Below are 16,889 nucleotides of genomic sequence, written 5' to 3'. Positions count from 1 at the left end.
AGAAGAAAAAACCCCTCTAAGTTAGTGATGGGCAAACTACAGCCTGCAGGCTAGATGCGGGCCCCCTGAAAAAATATTTTTCTGCAAAGGAGGCAGTAGGCCAAAAAAGTTTGGGAACTATTGGTAAGTCATGAACTCATTTGGTCATAGCTTGGTATATGATGTGAGGTGTTGGTCCATACCTCTTTTCTTCCGTACCATTTTACAATTTTCCCAGCAATTTTTGTCAAAAAGTGAGTTCTTGTCACTTTTTGGATCGTTGGGTTTTTCAAACACTAGATTACTATATACTTTTACTGTGTGTATTGTGTACCTAACTTATTCCACTGAACCACTACTCTGTTTCTTAGCTGGCACTAGATTATTTTGATGATTACTATTTTATAATACAGTTTGAGATCTGGTACAGCTAGACCACCTTTCTTCACATTTTCCTCATTAATTCCTTTTATATTTTTGACCTTTTGTTCTTCCAGGTGAATTTTGTTGTTATTTTTTCTAGCACAATGAAATAATTTTTGGTGGTTTGGTATGGCACTGAAAAAGTAAGTTAATTTAGGCAGAATTATCATTCTCATTATATTGGTTCAGGCTGCCCACGAGCAATTAATGTTTTCCCAATTATTTAGATCTGAGTTTATTTGTGTGAAAAGTGTTTTGTAATTGTGTTAATATAGTTCCTAGGTTTGTCTTGGCAGGTTGACCTCTAGGTCTTTTATATTCTTTACAATTATTTTAAATGAAATTTCTCTTTCTCAGTACCAGATTTTGTTGGTAACATATAGGAATGCTGATGATTTATGTGGGTTTATTTTGTATCCTACAACTCTGCTAAATTATTTCATTTAGTTTTTTTAGTTGATTTTCTCTGGGATGTTCAAAGTATACCATCATACAATCTGCAAAGAGTGATGGTTTTGTTTCCTTATTGCTGATTCTAATTTCTTCCATTTCTTTTTCTTCTCTTATTGCTATAGCTAGCACTTCTATACAGTTTTGAATGATAGTGGGCATCCTTGCTTCACTCTTGATCATATTAATCTTTTTCATTAATAGTTAAGCTCAGCTTTTCCAGGTAGACCACCTTGGTCTGCATCTTTAGCACCATTGCTTTTTAGAACACATTATTTCATTTTTCTTGCATTTTCTCCTGGGTACTAATCTTGTCTTGTACTAATCAAATTCTAGTGTGTATTCAAATTTACTTTTCCTTTTTGAAGCTTTTTCTCCTGATCACTTGCAGAATTTGTTGCTTCTCGATATAATTGCTAAATTTAGCTACTTTTTCTACATCTTAGCATTTACAGCTTAGAGCAGTGATGGGCAAACTTTTTAAAGAGGGTCCAAAGGAAAGGAAATGCTCATCTGTCAGTCTGTTTCTAAGGCAACTTTTTCAAAGTTTCATTGTATTGTATCCTACTCATTGTATTTGTCTGATTAGGAATAATGTCTCGGTGGGATGGAACATTTCAGGGGCCCACATCTAGCCTGCAGGCTGTAGTTTGCCCATCACTAACTTAGAGGGGTTTTTTCTTCTGGAACTTATTTCTGATTCTTTTGATTGTACTTCTGTTTTCTGAGTTCAGAAGTTCTGGTCAGTTTTCCCTCCCTTACATTAAAGTGTTGAGGTTTTTTGATTTGTCATGATCCAGGAGATCTTTACTTTGTTTCTACATATTTTGTCTTTAAAATGAACACTTTTCCCTTGTACTGAGTTATGTTTTCTTTGAATGTTACTGCCTTTTGCCTCTATTTTTTCTTCATTGTCCTTTGCTTCTATGTATTTGTATTCCTTTTTAGTTATTCTCTCTTTTGTTTCTTTGGTAAGACTTGCCACTGTGTTTTTTTTTTAAATTAGAAATCCAACAAATAGATAATCCTAAAAAGAAAAGCATAAAATAAGAGACATTAAAATGTAGAGGCAACATCAAGTAAAAAAAATTTTTTAACTACAGAAATGTTCAAAAAATTAAAAACCAATTCTTTTAAAAGACTAATAAAACTGATAAAACCTTTGGTCAATCTACAAAACACCAAACTACCAAAGCGAAGTCAAAATGAAACTAGAAGAATATAAAGAATAATCAGAACCTACAATTCACAGTTTTATTCTGACAAACCTAAGAATACAAAGAAATAGAGACATATCTTCAAAATATAGATTAACTAGATATGGCCTGGTGATCACGTGATTTCTCACTAACTTTTACTAATAAATAATTATAAATTATTAGACAAACTCCAGAGAATTTTAATCATAACTTTACTATTTTGGGCCTTTTTTTCCCTTATGTTCCCCTTTTATTTACTTTCTGACCCCTTCTACTTTGATGACTATTTTCCTATGGCCTTGATCTCAGCCTCATCTTGTGTTGGACAATTCATGGATCACCATCCTTTATTTGTGCCTTAGGTGACTTCAGGATGGTCAAAACCTGCCGTAGATAGATGTTGAGCACTTTTCCTCAGGCTTAGTAAAGTGCCATTATAGCCAGTCCTCCTCTAGTTCCTGCTGTTTCTCAATTCTCTAGCTGAATATCACAGAGTGCTGCCATATTGCTATCACAGTTTCAGTAAATTTCTAATGTTTGAAGTATGGATATTGAAGGAACTATGGGAGAAAAGAAGAGAGTCAAAATATAAAGCTGAATTCTGTTGCAAGTGTGGATATGATCCTACTCCTCTTCCTTCTGTTCTGTTCTCTGGTTGGACTCTGTTGAAGCACAGAGTGCTATTACTCTCTGCTGCTGTTGTACTTCTGTTTGGATCTTCAAAGAGTGAAGATGAGGTTTGGCTCTTCCAAACTTTTGGCCAGTTTGTGGGATCATTATGGTGGCTGATAGAGGATTACCAAATAAATATGTTAGAGATTAGCCTTCTCTAATTTTTTTACCTTGTTTTGGTTCTTGATGGCCTAGATCATGGCGAGAGTTGAAACACCCTTGTCTCTGGTGCCTAATTCTTATTTTGGAGAAGTTCAAGAGGTTTTGAAGAACAGAAGAAGTGTCTAGTCTTCCATCTTGTTAGTGACATGACCCAGAAGTCCATAAAAATATAGCATTATCTTCAATTATGAATGTAAAAAAATATACCTGGGTAAAGGAAAATATAGTGGAGGAAAATATCTGAATGATGTAAAATGTGGAAGAAAGGAAAAAGAGGAGTTTCAATGAATGGTCTCATTTGGGTTTCTTTTATGTGTATGTGAAATATAAGATGAATTTCTTAGCTGTTTTATTAGCTTGAGAATATTTTGATAACCTTCTCACTGGTTTCCCTGCTTCTAAACTCTTTCACCAGTCTTCCAAACTATAGTTACTCCTACGATATCCCTTTTAACATTGCTGAGATTAAAATTCTCTGGAGGTTTTATCTTAATGTATAATTATTTTTTAATTAATTAAAAGCAGACCAGAGAAAGAAAGAGCACTAGCCATATGTGCCTGGTTATTCTCTTCATAAACCTCCTCCAATAGCTGACTGTGCTATCTTCATTGCCAGACTGCCAACTAGCCAGCACTCTCTTCTGAGCCTGACCATATATGTGTGTTGGGGGAGCTCCCCTAGCCAGCACTTGCCTATGCTGGCACTCTACTAGTCTTCTTCCCCCAAGTCACATTTGTAGTCATACCAGCACTCTCCTAACCACCTCCTTCTCTATGGTTCTGAGGCAAAAGAGTCCTACTTCCTTTCCAAAGTTCTTTCTATACTGCTAGTGATGTCACTTTTCTGAGACCTTCTGATTTGGCAGACTCCAACTTTAGGCTGGGTCAGAGGTGAGTTTTCTGGACACAGGGAATCAGGATACTGTTTTCAGAACAGCCACAGAACACCAGTATATATTTCCCAGCATTGTAGGGAAGATTCCACCCATTACTTCATAGAGATATGGTTCAGAAGTTCAGAAATAAAATCTTTTGCTTTAAAATCAAAGTTGTCTGGACAGGCTAGTGTTAAAATTTCACAACACGATAAACCCCTGCTTAAGAACTTTTACCAATCTCTCTTTTCATATAAAAGAGGAAATGGAATTTGTTCTCATTCTTGAAGCCTAGAGCATTTCATAATCTTTATTTTTCATTATCTTAGCAATTTTAAAGTTATATTTTATTTTCAGGTCTGCATTATCTTTTTATTTCCCTCCTCCAGAATAATCTTATTGAACCCAAACCCCAAAACACATACCCAAATAAACAAGTGACAAATCATATATTTTCACATGGTTTATTTTGTGAGGCAACCCAGATTTTTGGAGGAGATTGGAGATTGGATTAGTGGCCCTCACTTTCATAATCTTTAAGACAATGGACAGAGTCCTTTATGAAACTTCCAGTTAGTCATATTCGTATTAGTTCAATGAAGAGTTGGATATTTAGGCCAGAGGAATACTAAATGAAAACTCTAGGTAGATAGCCTGCTGTTGAAAACTTCGTTTGTCTGAAAAAAACAAAAAAGCATCTGAAGGAATGTTGTGATATTTATATATAATCAAAAATGACTAAATCATAATAGTTAGTTTTTTTAATAGTTTTGTTAATATAGAAAGCGATACGATGCTCTTCATCCCAAGTTATCTCATTCTCCATCTCTCATCTCCAACTCTACCCCATTTTACCCCATTAAGCATCTCCAGGTATGTGCTAGTTTCCTTTTCACTCTAATACCTAACTCAGACTTCAAGTGGAAAGCAGATATAGCTATGGGTACAACTCATTTACTTGTGGGTTCATTGTACAGACTTTTGCTTAGGCAAGTAGATGCAGCAACAGACAATGGGTATAACTTTGGACAAACCAGATTAAGAATAGGTCTCAGGGTCATCTCTGGTTTTTTGGATTTGCCACTGATGCTTTTTTCTCCTCCCCTCATGATAGAGGGACCAAGTAGGACTGAGGATTACATACATGTCAGATGTAAGTAAGATAAAAACTTCTTGAGTTTGAATTAAGATAATTAAGGTCTTCAAAGACTCTTTCATAGGGAAGTCCTTTCTACCCTTAGGAAAAACTGAAAGCTATTATGGTTAATAAATATTATACTCATTCTTCTTATGATTAGCATCAGGATCAGAGAACACATCATTCAAAGCAGCTGTATCATGACTGTAAGCTTGTGATGCAATTTCAATCTCTTTCACATTGGGAGAAGAAAGAGAGAGAGACTTTTTTAACCCCTGCTTTAGAGGTAGGTACTGCTTCAGATGACTTCAGGTCAAGCTGTCAAAATTCATAAATACAATTCCCAATGAATCTGACAGCAGCAAAACAAGGATCAGAATGATGCCTTCAATAAATTAGAGATGTTTGAGCTTTGGGGAAATCTAGTAAAATGTTGCCTTTTATTAGCATACTTAATTAAAGTGTTGAGATTGAAAGCAATCAAACAAGTTACTCATGTTTTGTGTTTTTTTCTTTTTCTGTTAACTTAATAGAAGTCAGTGAGTAAGGAAAAAAATAGCTAGTGAGTCACGGCAAAATTGCTGATGTTCCACCCACTAATTCTGACTATTAGGCAATATAGTTTACTTGCTGTACTAAGGTCACCTCCCTAATAGGAAATTCAGGTTGCATAATATTAGATCATTGCTTTACATTGCTTTGTTCTACTATGCTAAGAAAACATTTTTAAAAATCCACATATACACAAAGCAAAACATAAACTTGAGATTCTTTTTCTTCTTCCCTCCTATCCCTCCACTCTTAAATTAGGAGAGGATGCTGGATACTTTTTAATTTATCAGACCTATGAAGACAGGCCTAGCAAGATAAATATAATGGAATGCCTACTCTTCAAAAAAATGTAGGTTGGTTTGTGGTAGGCATTTTTTATGAAACATGGCAAATCTACTAATGAGTTCATTATTTTATACCCACTTAGAAACACTGGATTTGGGAATATAGGATACCTTTAAATGAAATCAATTTGAAAAGAAGGGAGAGCAAGTGGTCAGGAAGAAAATGACTGTAGAAAGTTAGTTAAACTATCCCAGATTTTGAAGAAAGAAACAAGAAATGTGTATTGATTAAGTACCCTTTGGGGAACTCTCTCATTCATATCAGTCTCCACAGATTGATCTGGGGTTTAGCAATCAATGATAGCTCTCTATTTGCTAGAGAATGTTCCTAGAACCAAAAGGGGGGTTCTTTTAGCCCTAGAAACTCATGACCCCAGACATCTGTTGTCACAAATATAGTTAAATCAATTTATTTATTTATAATTTATTGCTATAATTATAATTAATTAAGTGCTTTCTTTAAAAAATTTTTTTGGGGGCTCAGTGGATTGAAAGCCAGGCCTAGAGATGGGAGAAGAGTGGTAAGGGCTAGGCAATGGGGGTCAAGTGACTTGCCCAGGGTCACACGGCTGGGAAGTGTCTGAGGCCAGATTTGAACCTACGATCTCCCATCTCTAGGCCTGGCTGTCAACCCACTAAGCCACTCAGCTGCCCCCTATTAAGTGCTTTCTATGTGTCAAGCACCATGTTAAACCCTGGTGATAGAAATACAAACCAACAAGCTAGTCTCTACTCTCAGGGAGCTTAATTTTTAATGGAGAAGCCAGAAATGAGGATGGGATGGGAAACATAGTGGCAAATAAAGAAAAGGGATGCAATTGAGATCATGATAATGCTATAGACCAGAGATGTCAAATATATCCCAAATTAGGCCTGAACCAGATTAAATTTTAATTGAGAAATATTTAACAAAATCAATAAAAATGAATATTACATTTTATTATTAAGTCAATATGTGGGCTATAGGATCCTTATGTATGGATTAATAGCACCCTTTCCCCCATTTTTATTTGACTTTGGTATACCACTGCTATAGTCAATAGAATATGTAGATTTTAGTAAGCATTTAACAAAATTTTATATTTTAGATAAGATGGTGATATTTACTTCAGATGATAATGCAATTTATGGGTTCACAACTTGTTGAATGATTAGATTGAACTTGAATAAGAGTCTATATTAGAGTATCTCAGGCATCTATACCTATGCTGCTAGACCCTGTGCTATTTAATCATTTTTATCAATAATTTGGATGAAGTCATAGTAATGCTTATCAGTTTCAGATGACAGAAAGTAGGGAAGGATAGCTAAGATATTAGATAATAGGATTCGGATCAAAAAGATTTTGACAGGCTAAAATATTGGGCCTACCTTAAGGAACAATTAAAACTTAATAGTGGCAAATGTAAAGTCTTACCCTTGAGTTCAAAAAGTCTAGATAGGGAAGACATGTTTAGATAAAAATTATTGCTCTGGGGATTAAATGTATTGTTTAATATGGATTAACATGCAACTTTGCATCAAAAAAAAAACAACAACCAAACTCCAAATGCACCTTTTCCCCCTTAGATCATATTTAGAGAAGCATGTTCATGAATATCACAAGTGACCTTTATAAAATTCTTAAGTGATAATACTCAACACTGATCATAGCACACTCAAGGTGCCATATTTTTAGGACATTGATGGCCTGTAGTGTTTATTTCATTTCCACTTTTGGAATCTATTCTGGATGGTTGAAGTTGCCAAAAGTTGTACCTCTGGTTAAACAAGATTCTTATACTTGTCATGGCTATTTCAGACTTGATTGTTTTGACCTATCTTTGATAAATTATTAGAGATATATGGCCAAAAAAAATTTTGACTGCCCCTACTCTTCAACTTTATTTAATCTGTCCAATTATGAATATTAATCTAAAAACATTGAGGGGAGTTAGTAGTGGAACTGTTTGTTCTGAAAGTAATGGAAAGATTTGTATTTTTCCTTAAGATTCTTCTTCCCATTTCTAATTCCATAAAAAAACCTTAAATTATTTTAAATTGCTCTTCATGGGTTTATTTAATTTATTTTCTTCCACAGTTCCATGTCGCCCTTGCAGTGACACAGAAGTTCTTTTAGCTGTCTGCACTAGTGACTTTGGTAAGTAAATGCTGACTTTACTAGTGTTTGTGAAATAGCATTACTCTGATCTCTTTAAGGTGCTTATGTGTCCAAATAACCAAATTGCTCATAATACCACGTAACTTAAATAGGATTGAAATTTTGAGGTTTCAGAGGCACTGAGAAGCATCATGATGTGGTATGTAGAGGGCTAGGCTTGAGGATAGGATGATCAATAGAACAGTTGTTCATCTGTATTGGTAGAAAAAAGGATTGGAGCAGCTAGATTGCTCAGTGGATAGAGAGCCAGGCTAGAGAAAGGAAGACCTGGATTCAAATCTGGCCTCAGACACTTTTTAACTGTGTGACCCTGGGGGAAGTCATTAACCCTGTTTGTCTCAGTCTCCCCTAAAATCCTCACTGGAGATTCCATATTTAAATGAAATCTCAAGTCTGGATTAAAAAAAACAAAACATGTATGAGGGACACCAAATGATAGCCATGGACTCAGGTTGATCTTGTAGTTCAAGTTCAAGATTAGAACAAAGTGAGATAGAACTTCTAGGTTGGGGGCAACTGGGTAGCTCAATGGATTGAGAGACTGGCCTAGAGATGGGAGATCCTAGGTCCAAATCTGGCCTCAGACACTTCCCAGTTATGTGACCCTGGACAAGTCACTTAACCCCAATTGCCTGGCCCTTACCACTCTTCTGCCTTGGAACCAATACACAGTATTGATTCTAAGATGGAAGAAAAGGGTTTTTATTTTTTAAAAAAAAGAACTTCTTGGTCATGTGAATATCAAGATGGTGGACTAGACTTTTTCTCCAATTTCAACAACCTCTCAGAACTCTCTAAAACAGAAAGTATACTCCAAAGATAAAACAATTTCAGCCAGAATCCAAAAGAAGGTGAAGAACCACCCTATTTGCCAAAAACAAACAAACAAAAAAACAGGAATGAGATATACATGAGATAGATAATACAGTAATAATGGTGATAGACTTTAATTTTTCCCTCTCAAAACTAGATAAATCTAAACAAAAAATAAACAAGAAGTTAAGGAGAGGAGTGAAACTTTAGATAAGCTAGATATCTGGAGAGCCCCCACATGCCTGCATGAGATTAGTAGTAGATCTAAACCTGAGCATATACATAATCCAAACAGTTTCTGGTGGGACAACAATGGCTTAGAGAGCATAAATATTCTACAAAAGTCTTACTTTAACACTCATTATACAATGAAGGTAATCCTGCATTCCTGAGGTGTTGTGGCATTGGAATAAAAGTTTCACCAAGTATGACCAAGCTGGAAGGACCTGTTTTGGAAAGGGTATGGTCCTGGCAGCAGATTGTCTGTGTTGCCTAAGGGCCAAACTCGCTAAATATGGTCCTGGTATATTAACTGAGAACCAAATGGGTTAAAGTAATCAAATTAAATGCTGATGGGAATATGGAGAATCAGGCCTAATATGACATTGCTAGAGCAGCTGTGAATTTTTGGTTTTAGAAAATAAAATGGAAATTAAGAGTTATAAAGCTGTTCATGCTTAGGCCTAAGGATCCCATTACTAGGATTAGGTCCAAGAGGTATGATTGAGAGGGTAAAAAACTGTGTATGTATGAAAATATTCATGGAAGCTTTGTTTGTTATGAGAAAATAACTGGAAATAACACAAATGCAATGAATGGGAAAAATGGCTGAATAGATTGTGATATTTGAATGTAATGCATAGATTGATTATATTATTAGAAATGGCAAATATTGGAAATATAAGGAAAATAAGGGAAATATATGAAGAGATGAAAAGAGAATAAGAATAATTTAACATACCATGATTACATTTTTAAAAAGCCACAAAAATCAAGAGGTAAAAGGTTTCCAAGTAAAACAAATCTGACAAAAGCAGTATTTGCTTATATTAGTGTATATATGTAATTTACTTTTTTAAAAATTGTGAACAGTCTGGAATTTGTGTTTCTGCACATAATATTTTATTCATTTGTCTAGTAATGTTTTTTGGTGGTGGTAGTTACTAAGTACTTAATTTTTAAAAAGAAGCATATTAGTTTCAAAATGATTAAGACATACTAAGGAGTAATTCACTGAAGTGAGTAAAGCAAATAGCTTTAGATTAGCCTGTGAAATTATATATAAATTAAAATAAAATGATAGATTACTGATCAGTTTTCATAAATTGTTTGGCAGAAAAGTGAAATTTGTCCTTTCTGTTTTTGTATTTTAATATGAGTGTTGTCAAAATGAAAAAAAAAACAACAACCCAACAACCTTGAAGATAACGACAAAGCAATGAGAAAAACAGTAACAACAGAAGGAAATTAGCTTCCTGATATAGTAAAGGAGACAAAACATCAATGAATAAATACTATACAATAAAGGGAAATGATCCAGCACTTAATGAGGCAATGGACTCAGTAGAATTTCAGGAGAACATGGAACTGCAACACATGAACAAAATAGAAAATTTTTAATTTGTAATGCTGAATCTTACCAAAGAAACAAAAGAGAGCATAATAGATTGGGAATTCAAATACACAGAAGTGAAGGACAGCTTAGAAGATGAGAAGCAAAACAATAACAGTAAAAGAAAACATGCTCTTTATGCATTCAAAACATACTCATCTCAAAGACAGATTGTGCAGAGACAATCTACAGATCATAGGTCTCCCAGAAGAATATGATAGGACAAAAATCCTTAACACCATGATGAAGGAAATAATAGAATAGAATTGCCCAGATCTTCTAGACATAGACAATGAAAAATTAAAAGAATTCACAGATCACCTCTAGAAAAACAACAACTTCTACTAAGTTCGCAAATTCTAGGACACATTGATTAAACAATTCAGTTAGGAAATAATATGTTCTTACTTCAGGAGAAATACCTTCAAATATAAAAGGATGAACACTTGAAAGGTGTAAGACTATTCTACACCTTCTAGAAAACACAGTAGGGAATGGAATAATGTGTTTTGAAGAACAGTGGAGTTCAGGATGTAGCTCAAGATAACTTATCCTGCAAATCTAGGCTTAACTATACAGGACAAAATATGGACATTTAATAATAAAGAAGAGTTGGAAACATGTTTGGAAACAATACCAGAAGTGAAGGAATTATTTACTTCTTGAACACCCCAAACAATAAAAATGTATGAAAAGTGAATAAATGCTACAGACAAGGATAGTAACAGCAATAGAGAGATTAGTAAGAAGAGATTTCTTTTTAAATGTACATGAGGAGATGGGGTGAAGGACGAAATCTAATAGAAGTATCTACTAGATAGGCTGTATCATTAACCTTCAGATGAATGCTTATTTTTTCAGGACAAGACTTCACCATGGGAGGATATTTAAAATGGAAAGAGACAGGGAGCATAGCAAAGTGAATGCAGTAGCTATGTGAATGGGGGAAAGGTGAATTTTGTGGTCTTGAAAAGAGACTATAGGAGCTAAGGAGGAGGGAAAGACCACAAAGGGAGGAGAAAAGAAGGAGACCTTACCTTATTTTTTTTGTTTAATTTAATTTATTTTTTCCTCCAAGTATATTGGGGAAATATATATATGCATATATATATTTACATACATATATGTATGTATAAAACCAGTTTCCAATATTTTTCAAAGAATATTTTTAATTAATTAATTAATCAGTTAATTTCAATTAATTAATTCTCTCCCTCTCTTCTCTACCCTGATTGAGATGGTAAGCAATCTTATATATATGAAATCATGTAAAACATTTTTCCAAATTAATCCTTTTGTAGATGTAAACTTGAATTAAAACTTAGGTTTTTCCTAAGAAAGTAAGTAAAAAAAAACTTTGCTTTGGTCTGGAGTCAGACTCTCTCAGTTCTTTTTCTCTGGAAGCAGATGGCATTTTTTTTTTATCATGAATCCTTAGGTATTGTTTTAAATCATTGTATTGCTGAGAATAGCTAAGTTATTCACAGTTGTCCATTGTAAAATAGTTTCCTGAGTCTGATTATTCAGTTCAAGTAAATTTTTCAGGTTTTTCTGAGCTCTTCTTGCTTTTCATTTCTTACAAAACATTATAATCATATACTATAACTTATTCAGCTACTCCCCAATTCATGGATGTCCCCTTCCTTTCCAGTTTCTTGGCCTCCAGAAAAAAGAACTGCTTTAAATATTTTTTGTACATATAGTTCCATCTTCTTTTTGTTTTTTTAGCTCTTTGGATTGCAAACCTAGTAATAGCATTGCTCTCTGGAATGAATCACTTTACAACTTCCCCAATAGTGCATTTGTCTCTCAATTTTTCTATATCCCCTCCAAGTTTTGTCATTTCCCTTTTGTGACATAATAACCAAACTGATAGGTGTGGGTTGGTACCTCAGAGTTGTTTTAATTTCCATTTCTCTAAAAGTAGTGATTTAGAGCATTTTTTTGCATGACTGAAAAGAGCTTTAATTACTTTGTCTGAGAACTGCCTTTTCATATCCTTTGGCCATTTATCAATTGGGTAATGACTTGTATTCTTTTATATTCAACTCATTTCTCTATGTGTTTGCACCTTTATGATTACTGTGTATTATTCTCCATACTATTTACTCCTGTTTAGTTTCCAGCCACCACTTCCTCAAATTTTCCCTCTTTTACTTTCCTGTCAGGTAAGATAGCTTTCTATACCCAACTGATTTTGTATGTTCTTTCCCCATTAGCTAAATATGATGAGAATAAGGTTCACATGCTCCTTTCCCTAATCCTCCATTGTAATAGTGCTTTCATGCCTCTTTTGTGTATAATACTTTACCACATTTTATTTTCCCCTTCCTCCTTCTCAATGCATTGCTCTTTCTCATGTCTTTTTTTAAAGATATCATCCCATCATATTCAATGTATACCCTTGCCATCTGCCTACTCATACTCCTAACTGCCCTAATAATGATAAAGTTCTCTGTCATTTCAAGAATAGTCTCCCCATGGAAGCATATGTACAATTTAACCTTATTGAATGTCTTTTGATTTTTATTTCCTGTTTACCTTTTTATGCCCCTCTTAAGTCTTTTGGGAGTCAAATTTTCCATTTAACTCTGGTCTTTTCATCAAAAATATTTGAAAGTCCTCTATTTCATTGGATACCCATTTTCTCCCCTGAAGGATTTTGGTCAGTTTTGCTGGAAAAGTGGTTTTTGGTGAAGTTCTATTTCCATTGCCATCTATAATATCACATTCTAGACTCTCTAATCCTATAATGTAGAAACTACTGTCTTGTGTAATCCTGACTGTGGATCCATGGTATTTGAATTATTTCCTTTTGGTTGCTTACAATATCTTCTCCTTGACTTGGGAGTTCTGGAATTTGTGTGGAGTTATTCTTTTGGGACCTCATTCAAGAGGTGATTGGTGTATTCTTTCCATTTTTATTTTGCTCTCTGATTCTAATCTTTGTGTAGTTTTCCTCAATAATTTCTTGAAAGGTATTACTGTTACTAGGTTTGTATACCTAAGGGATAAAAGAAAAAGAAAAATGAATATATGCACAAAAATATTTATATCAGCTCTTTTTGTTGTGATAAGGAATTGGAAACTGAGGAGATGCTCATCATTTGGGGAATAGTTAAACAAGTTGTGGCATATGAATATTATGGAGGACTATTGTGCTGTGGGAAATGACAAGGGAGGTGTTTTCAGAAAAAATAAACAAACAGAAAGACCTATATGAACTGATGCAGAATGAAATGAGAAGAACCAGGAGATCATTGTGTGAAAGGCTTGGCTACTTTGATCAATATAATGATCCAAGACAGTTCCAAAGGACTCACAATAAAAAAAAATGCTATCCATCTCCAGAAAGAAAACTGATGAACTCTGAGTGCAAATTGAAGTTTAATTTTCTCACTTTATTTTTCTTGCTTTTTTTTGAAATGTGGCTATTTGGAAATACATTTTGCATTATTTCACATATATAATTGCATCATATTGCTTGTCTTAGTGTGGTAAGGAGAGAATTTGGAAGTCAAAATTTAAAAAGAAAAGAATGTTTAAGTCTTTTAGTCATGTCTGACTAATCATGATCTCTTTGAGCTTTTCTGGCAAAGCTACTGGTGTGGTTTGCTATTTCCTTCTCCAGCTCATTTTACAGATAAGGAAATTGTGACAGATAGGGTTAAATGACTTGTCCAATGTTACATAGTAAATGTCTGAGGCTAGATTTGAACTCAGGAAGAAGAGTCTTTCTAACTTTTTGATGAGACTTTCTGACTCTTTTGTACCACATAATTGCCTTTATGTTAAAAATAAGTAAATAATAAAATGAACAATTTTTAAATTGAAAATAAATTTAAATGGATATCCTGGAGGCATCTCAAACTCAAAATGTCCAAAATTGTATTAATTTCTTACCTCTCTCATTCTGTTTGCTCTTCCCAACTTCCTTATTTCTGTTAAAGGCACCACCATTCTTCTGAGCTTCCAGGTTTGTAGCTTTTGCTCTCCTTTACTTCATTTATCCAGTCTCAGTTGTAAATCTTGTTTCTACCTTAATAACAGTCCATGCATCCAACCCTTTCTCTATACTCACAAAGCTGACATTAGTTCAAGTCCTCATCATTTTTTGCCTAGATTGTTGCAATAATTTCCTGATTTTGTCTTCCTACCCAAAGCCTTTTCAAACACCAGTACCTGCCAAAGTAATTTTCTTTAAACAAGGTATGCCATGTGACTCCATTACTCAATCAACTCTATTGAATCCCAATTGCCTCTAGTATCAAATATAAATACTCTGTTCAGCTTTTAAAGCACTTCACAATCTTGCTTCAACCTATTTTTCTAGCCATTACTGAATATTAGTGTCATCTCCCACTACCTTCTCTCCACTTATTTAAAGTATGGGCCAAACTAACCTTTCTGTTCCACATACATTGTAGTCCATTTCCTGAGCCTTTGCATTCTCAATGATGGGAATTCTCTTCCTCTTTAACTCTTCCTTATAAAATACCTCTTTTCCTTGAAGGTGTGCACTGCCTTCTATATGAAACTTTCCCTGATCCTCTCAGTTGCTAGTATGCTTCCTTCCAAATGCCATCTATGGAACAACTTTGTATTTATTCTTTTATATTTATTCTGTATATACTTTTATGTATCCTTGTCTTCTCCTTTATTAGAACATAATTCTTGAATAGGCATTCTTCCTTCCTTCCTTCCTTCCTTCCTTCCTTCCTTCCTTCCTTCCTTCCTTCCTTCCTATTCTCCCCTCTTTCTTCCCTCTAGGGCCTAGTATAGTATCTGCCACATATAAGGCACTTAATGAATGCTGATATAAAAGGAACCTTAGGGATCATAAAATGTAACATGAATTCCTGTTTATTCCTCCCTGCAGACCCTCATCCTCCCACTCTATTTTATAGATAGGGAAACAGCTACAGGGAAGGAAAGTAGCTTGTCTAAGGTCATTTGGGGATAGTAAAAAGAAGAGCTTGGGTTTTAACTTATGACCTCTGGCTCTACCAGACTTCTTGTTCTTCTTCTTTTTTTTTTCCTATTGTACCATGCCATCCTATTTTTAAATATGTCATATTTTTTACTCTGTCAAACACCATTTAGTTCATTCATGTATGCATCTTCATATATGACTTTGTGGGTGTATATATTGGCTTGGGTTTTTAAATTAAGACCATGAAATAAAAACTCCTGTTAAAGTATATTCATGTGTGTATGTATCTATGGATACTTCATATGTTGGACTTCGATGACTCTGGAAGAGAAAGATTGGTGACTTGGTGCAGTTCTGCCTCACTTAAATCCAGTTCATGTGCAAGTCAAAAAACATCCCCCATTGGGTCCTCTTCAAGAACAAAGGACAACAATAAGGAAAACCAATATATTTATACATGCAATTTTGCTTTTGCAATGTGTCCCTCAATAGAAAAAAAGAACATTTTTTAAAAAGTCACTGGGAAGATCCAAAATAACTTGGTATCATTTTAAATTGTTCATTCTGATTAATTTAATGGAGATCTGGGGAATGCTCAGAGTATTTTAGATGGTATTCTCACCTGGAAGATGTAGGGAGAAGATAGTTTCTTTGTCCCATGTGGAGGATATTATGGAGTTAATTCCTTGGAAAATCATGGCGACATGTAATGAAGATGCCTTGGAGAGAGAACGTGGAGTATGGATAGATATTCTATGACTGATTCCAGTCAACTAACTACATGTTAAAGAGCAGGCTTTTTTAAAAAATTTAAACATTTATTAATATTCATTTTTAACATGGTTACATGATTCATGCTCCTACTTTCCCCTTCACCCCCTGCTATCCCCCCACCCATGGCCGATGCACATTTCCACTGGTTTTGTCATGTGTCCTTGATCAAGACCTATTTCCAAATTGTTGGTAGTTGCATTGGTGTTTCAAGTCCACATCCTCAATCATGTCCACCCCGACCCTTGCGTTCAAGCAGTTGTTTTTCTTATATGTTTCCTCTCCTGCAGTCCTTCCTCTGAATGTGGGTAGCGTTCTTTACCATAAATCCCTCAAAATTGTTCTGGGTCATTGTATTGCTGCTGGTACAGAAGCCCATTACATTTGATTTTACCATAGTATATCAGTCTCTGTGTACAATGTTCTGCTGGCTCTGCTCCTTTCACTCTGCATCACTTCCTGGAGGTCTTTCCAGTTCACCTGGAATTCTTCTAGTTTATTATTCCTTTTAGCACAATAGTATTCCATCACCAGCATATACCACAGTTTGTTCAGCCATTCCCCAATTGAAGGACATACCCTCCTTATCCAGGTTTTTGCCACCACAAAAAGCACAGCTATAAATATTTTCGTACAAGTCTGTTTATCTATGATCTCTTTGGGGTACAAACCCAACAATGGTATGGCTGGATCAAAGGGTAGGCATTCTTTTATAGCCCTTTGAGCATGATTCCAAATTGCCAGCCAGAATGGTTGGATCAGTTCACAACTCCACCAGCAATGCATTAATGTCCCAATTTTGCCA

General features: G+C 34.8%; 1 protein-coding gene across 1 annotated transcript in view; it reads left to right on the top strand.

Moving 5' to 3' along the window:
* The window catches only part of METRNL (meteorin like, glial cell differentiation regulator), a 72,332-nt gene that overhangs the window by 43,489 nt on the left and 11,954 nt on the right, over nt 1-16,889 (top strand). The window contains exons 2-3 of the mRNA XM_044675186.1: nt 7,053-7,096; nt 7,851-7,934. Coding sequence (XP_044531121.1) covers nt 7,053-7,096; nt 7,851-7,934 — 128 coding nt within the window. The remainder of the gene's footprint in view (nt 1-7,052; nt 7,097-7,850; nt 7,935-16,889) is intronic.

The sequence above is a fragment of the Gracilinanus agilis genome, chromosome 4 (genome assembly GCF_016433145.1).
Source record: "Gracilinanus agilis isolate LMUSP501 chromosome 4, AgileGrace, whole genome shotgun sequence".
Lineage (NCBI taxonomy): Eukaryota > Metazoa > Chordata > Mammalia > Didelphimorphia > Didelphidae > Gracilinanus > Gracilinanus agilis.
The sequence above is the reverse complement of the archived record's forward strand: the minus strand, read 5'-3'. Positions and strand labels throughout refer to the sequence as shown.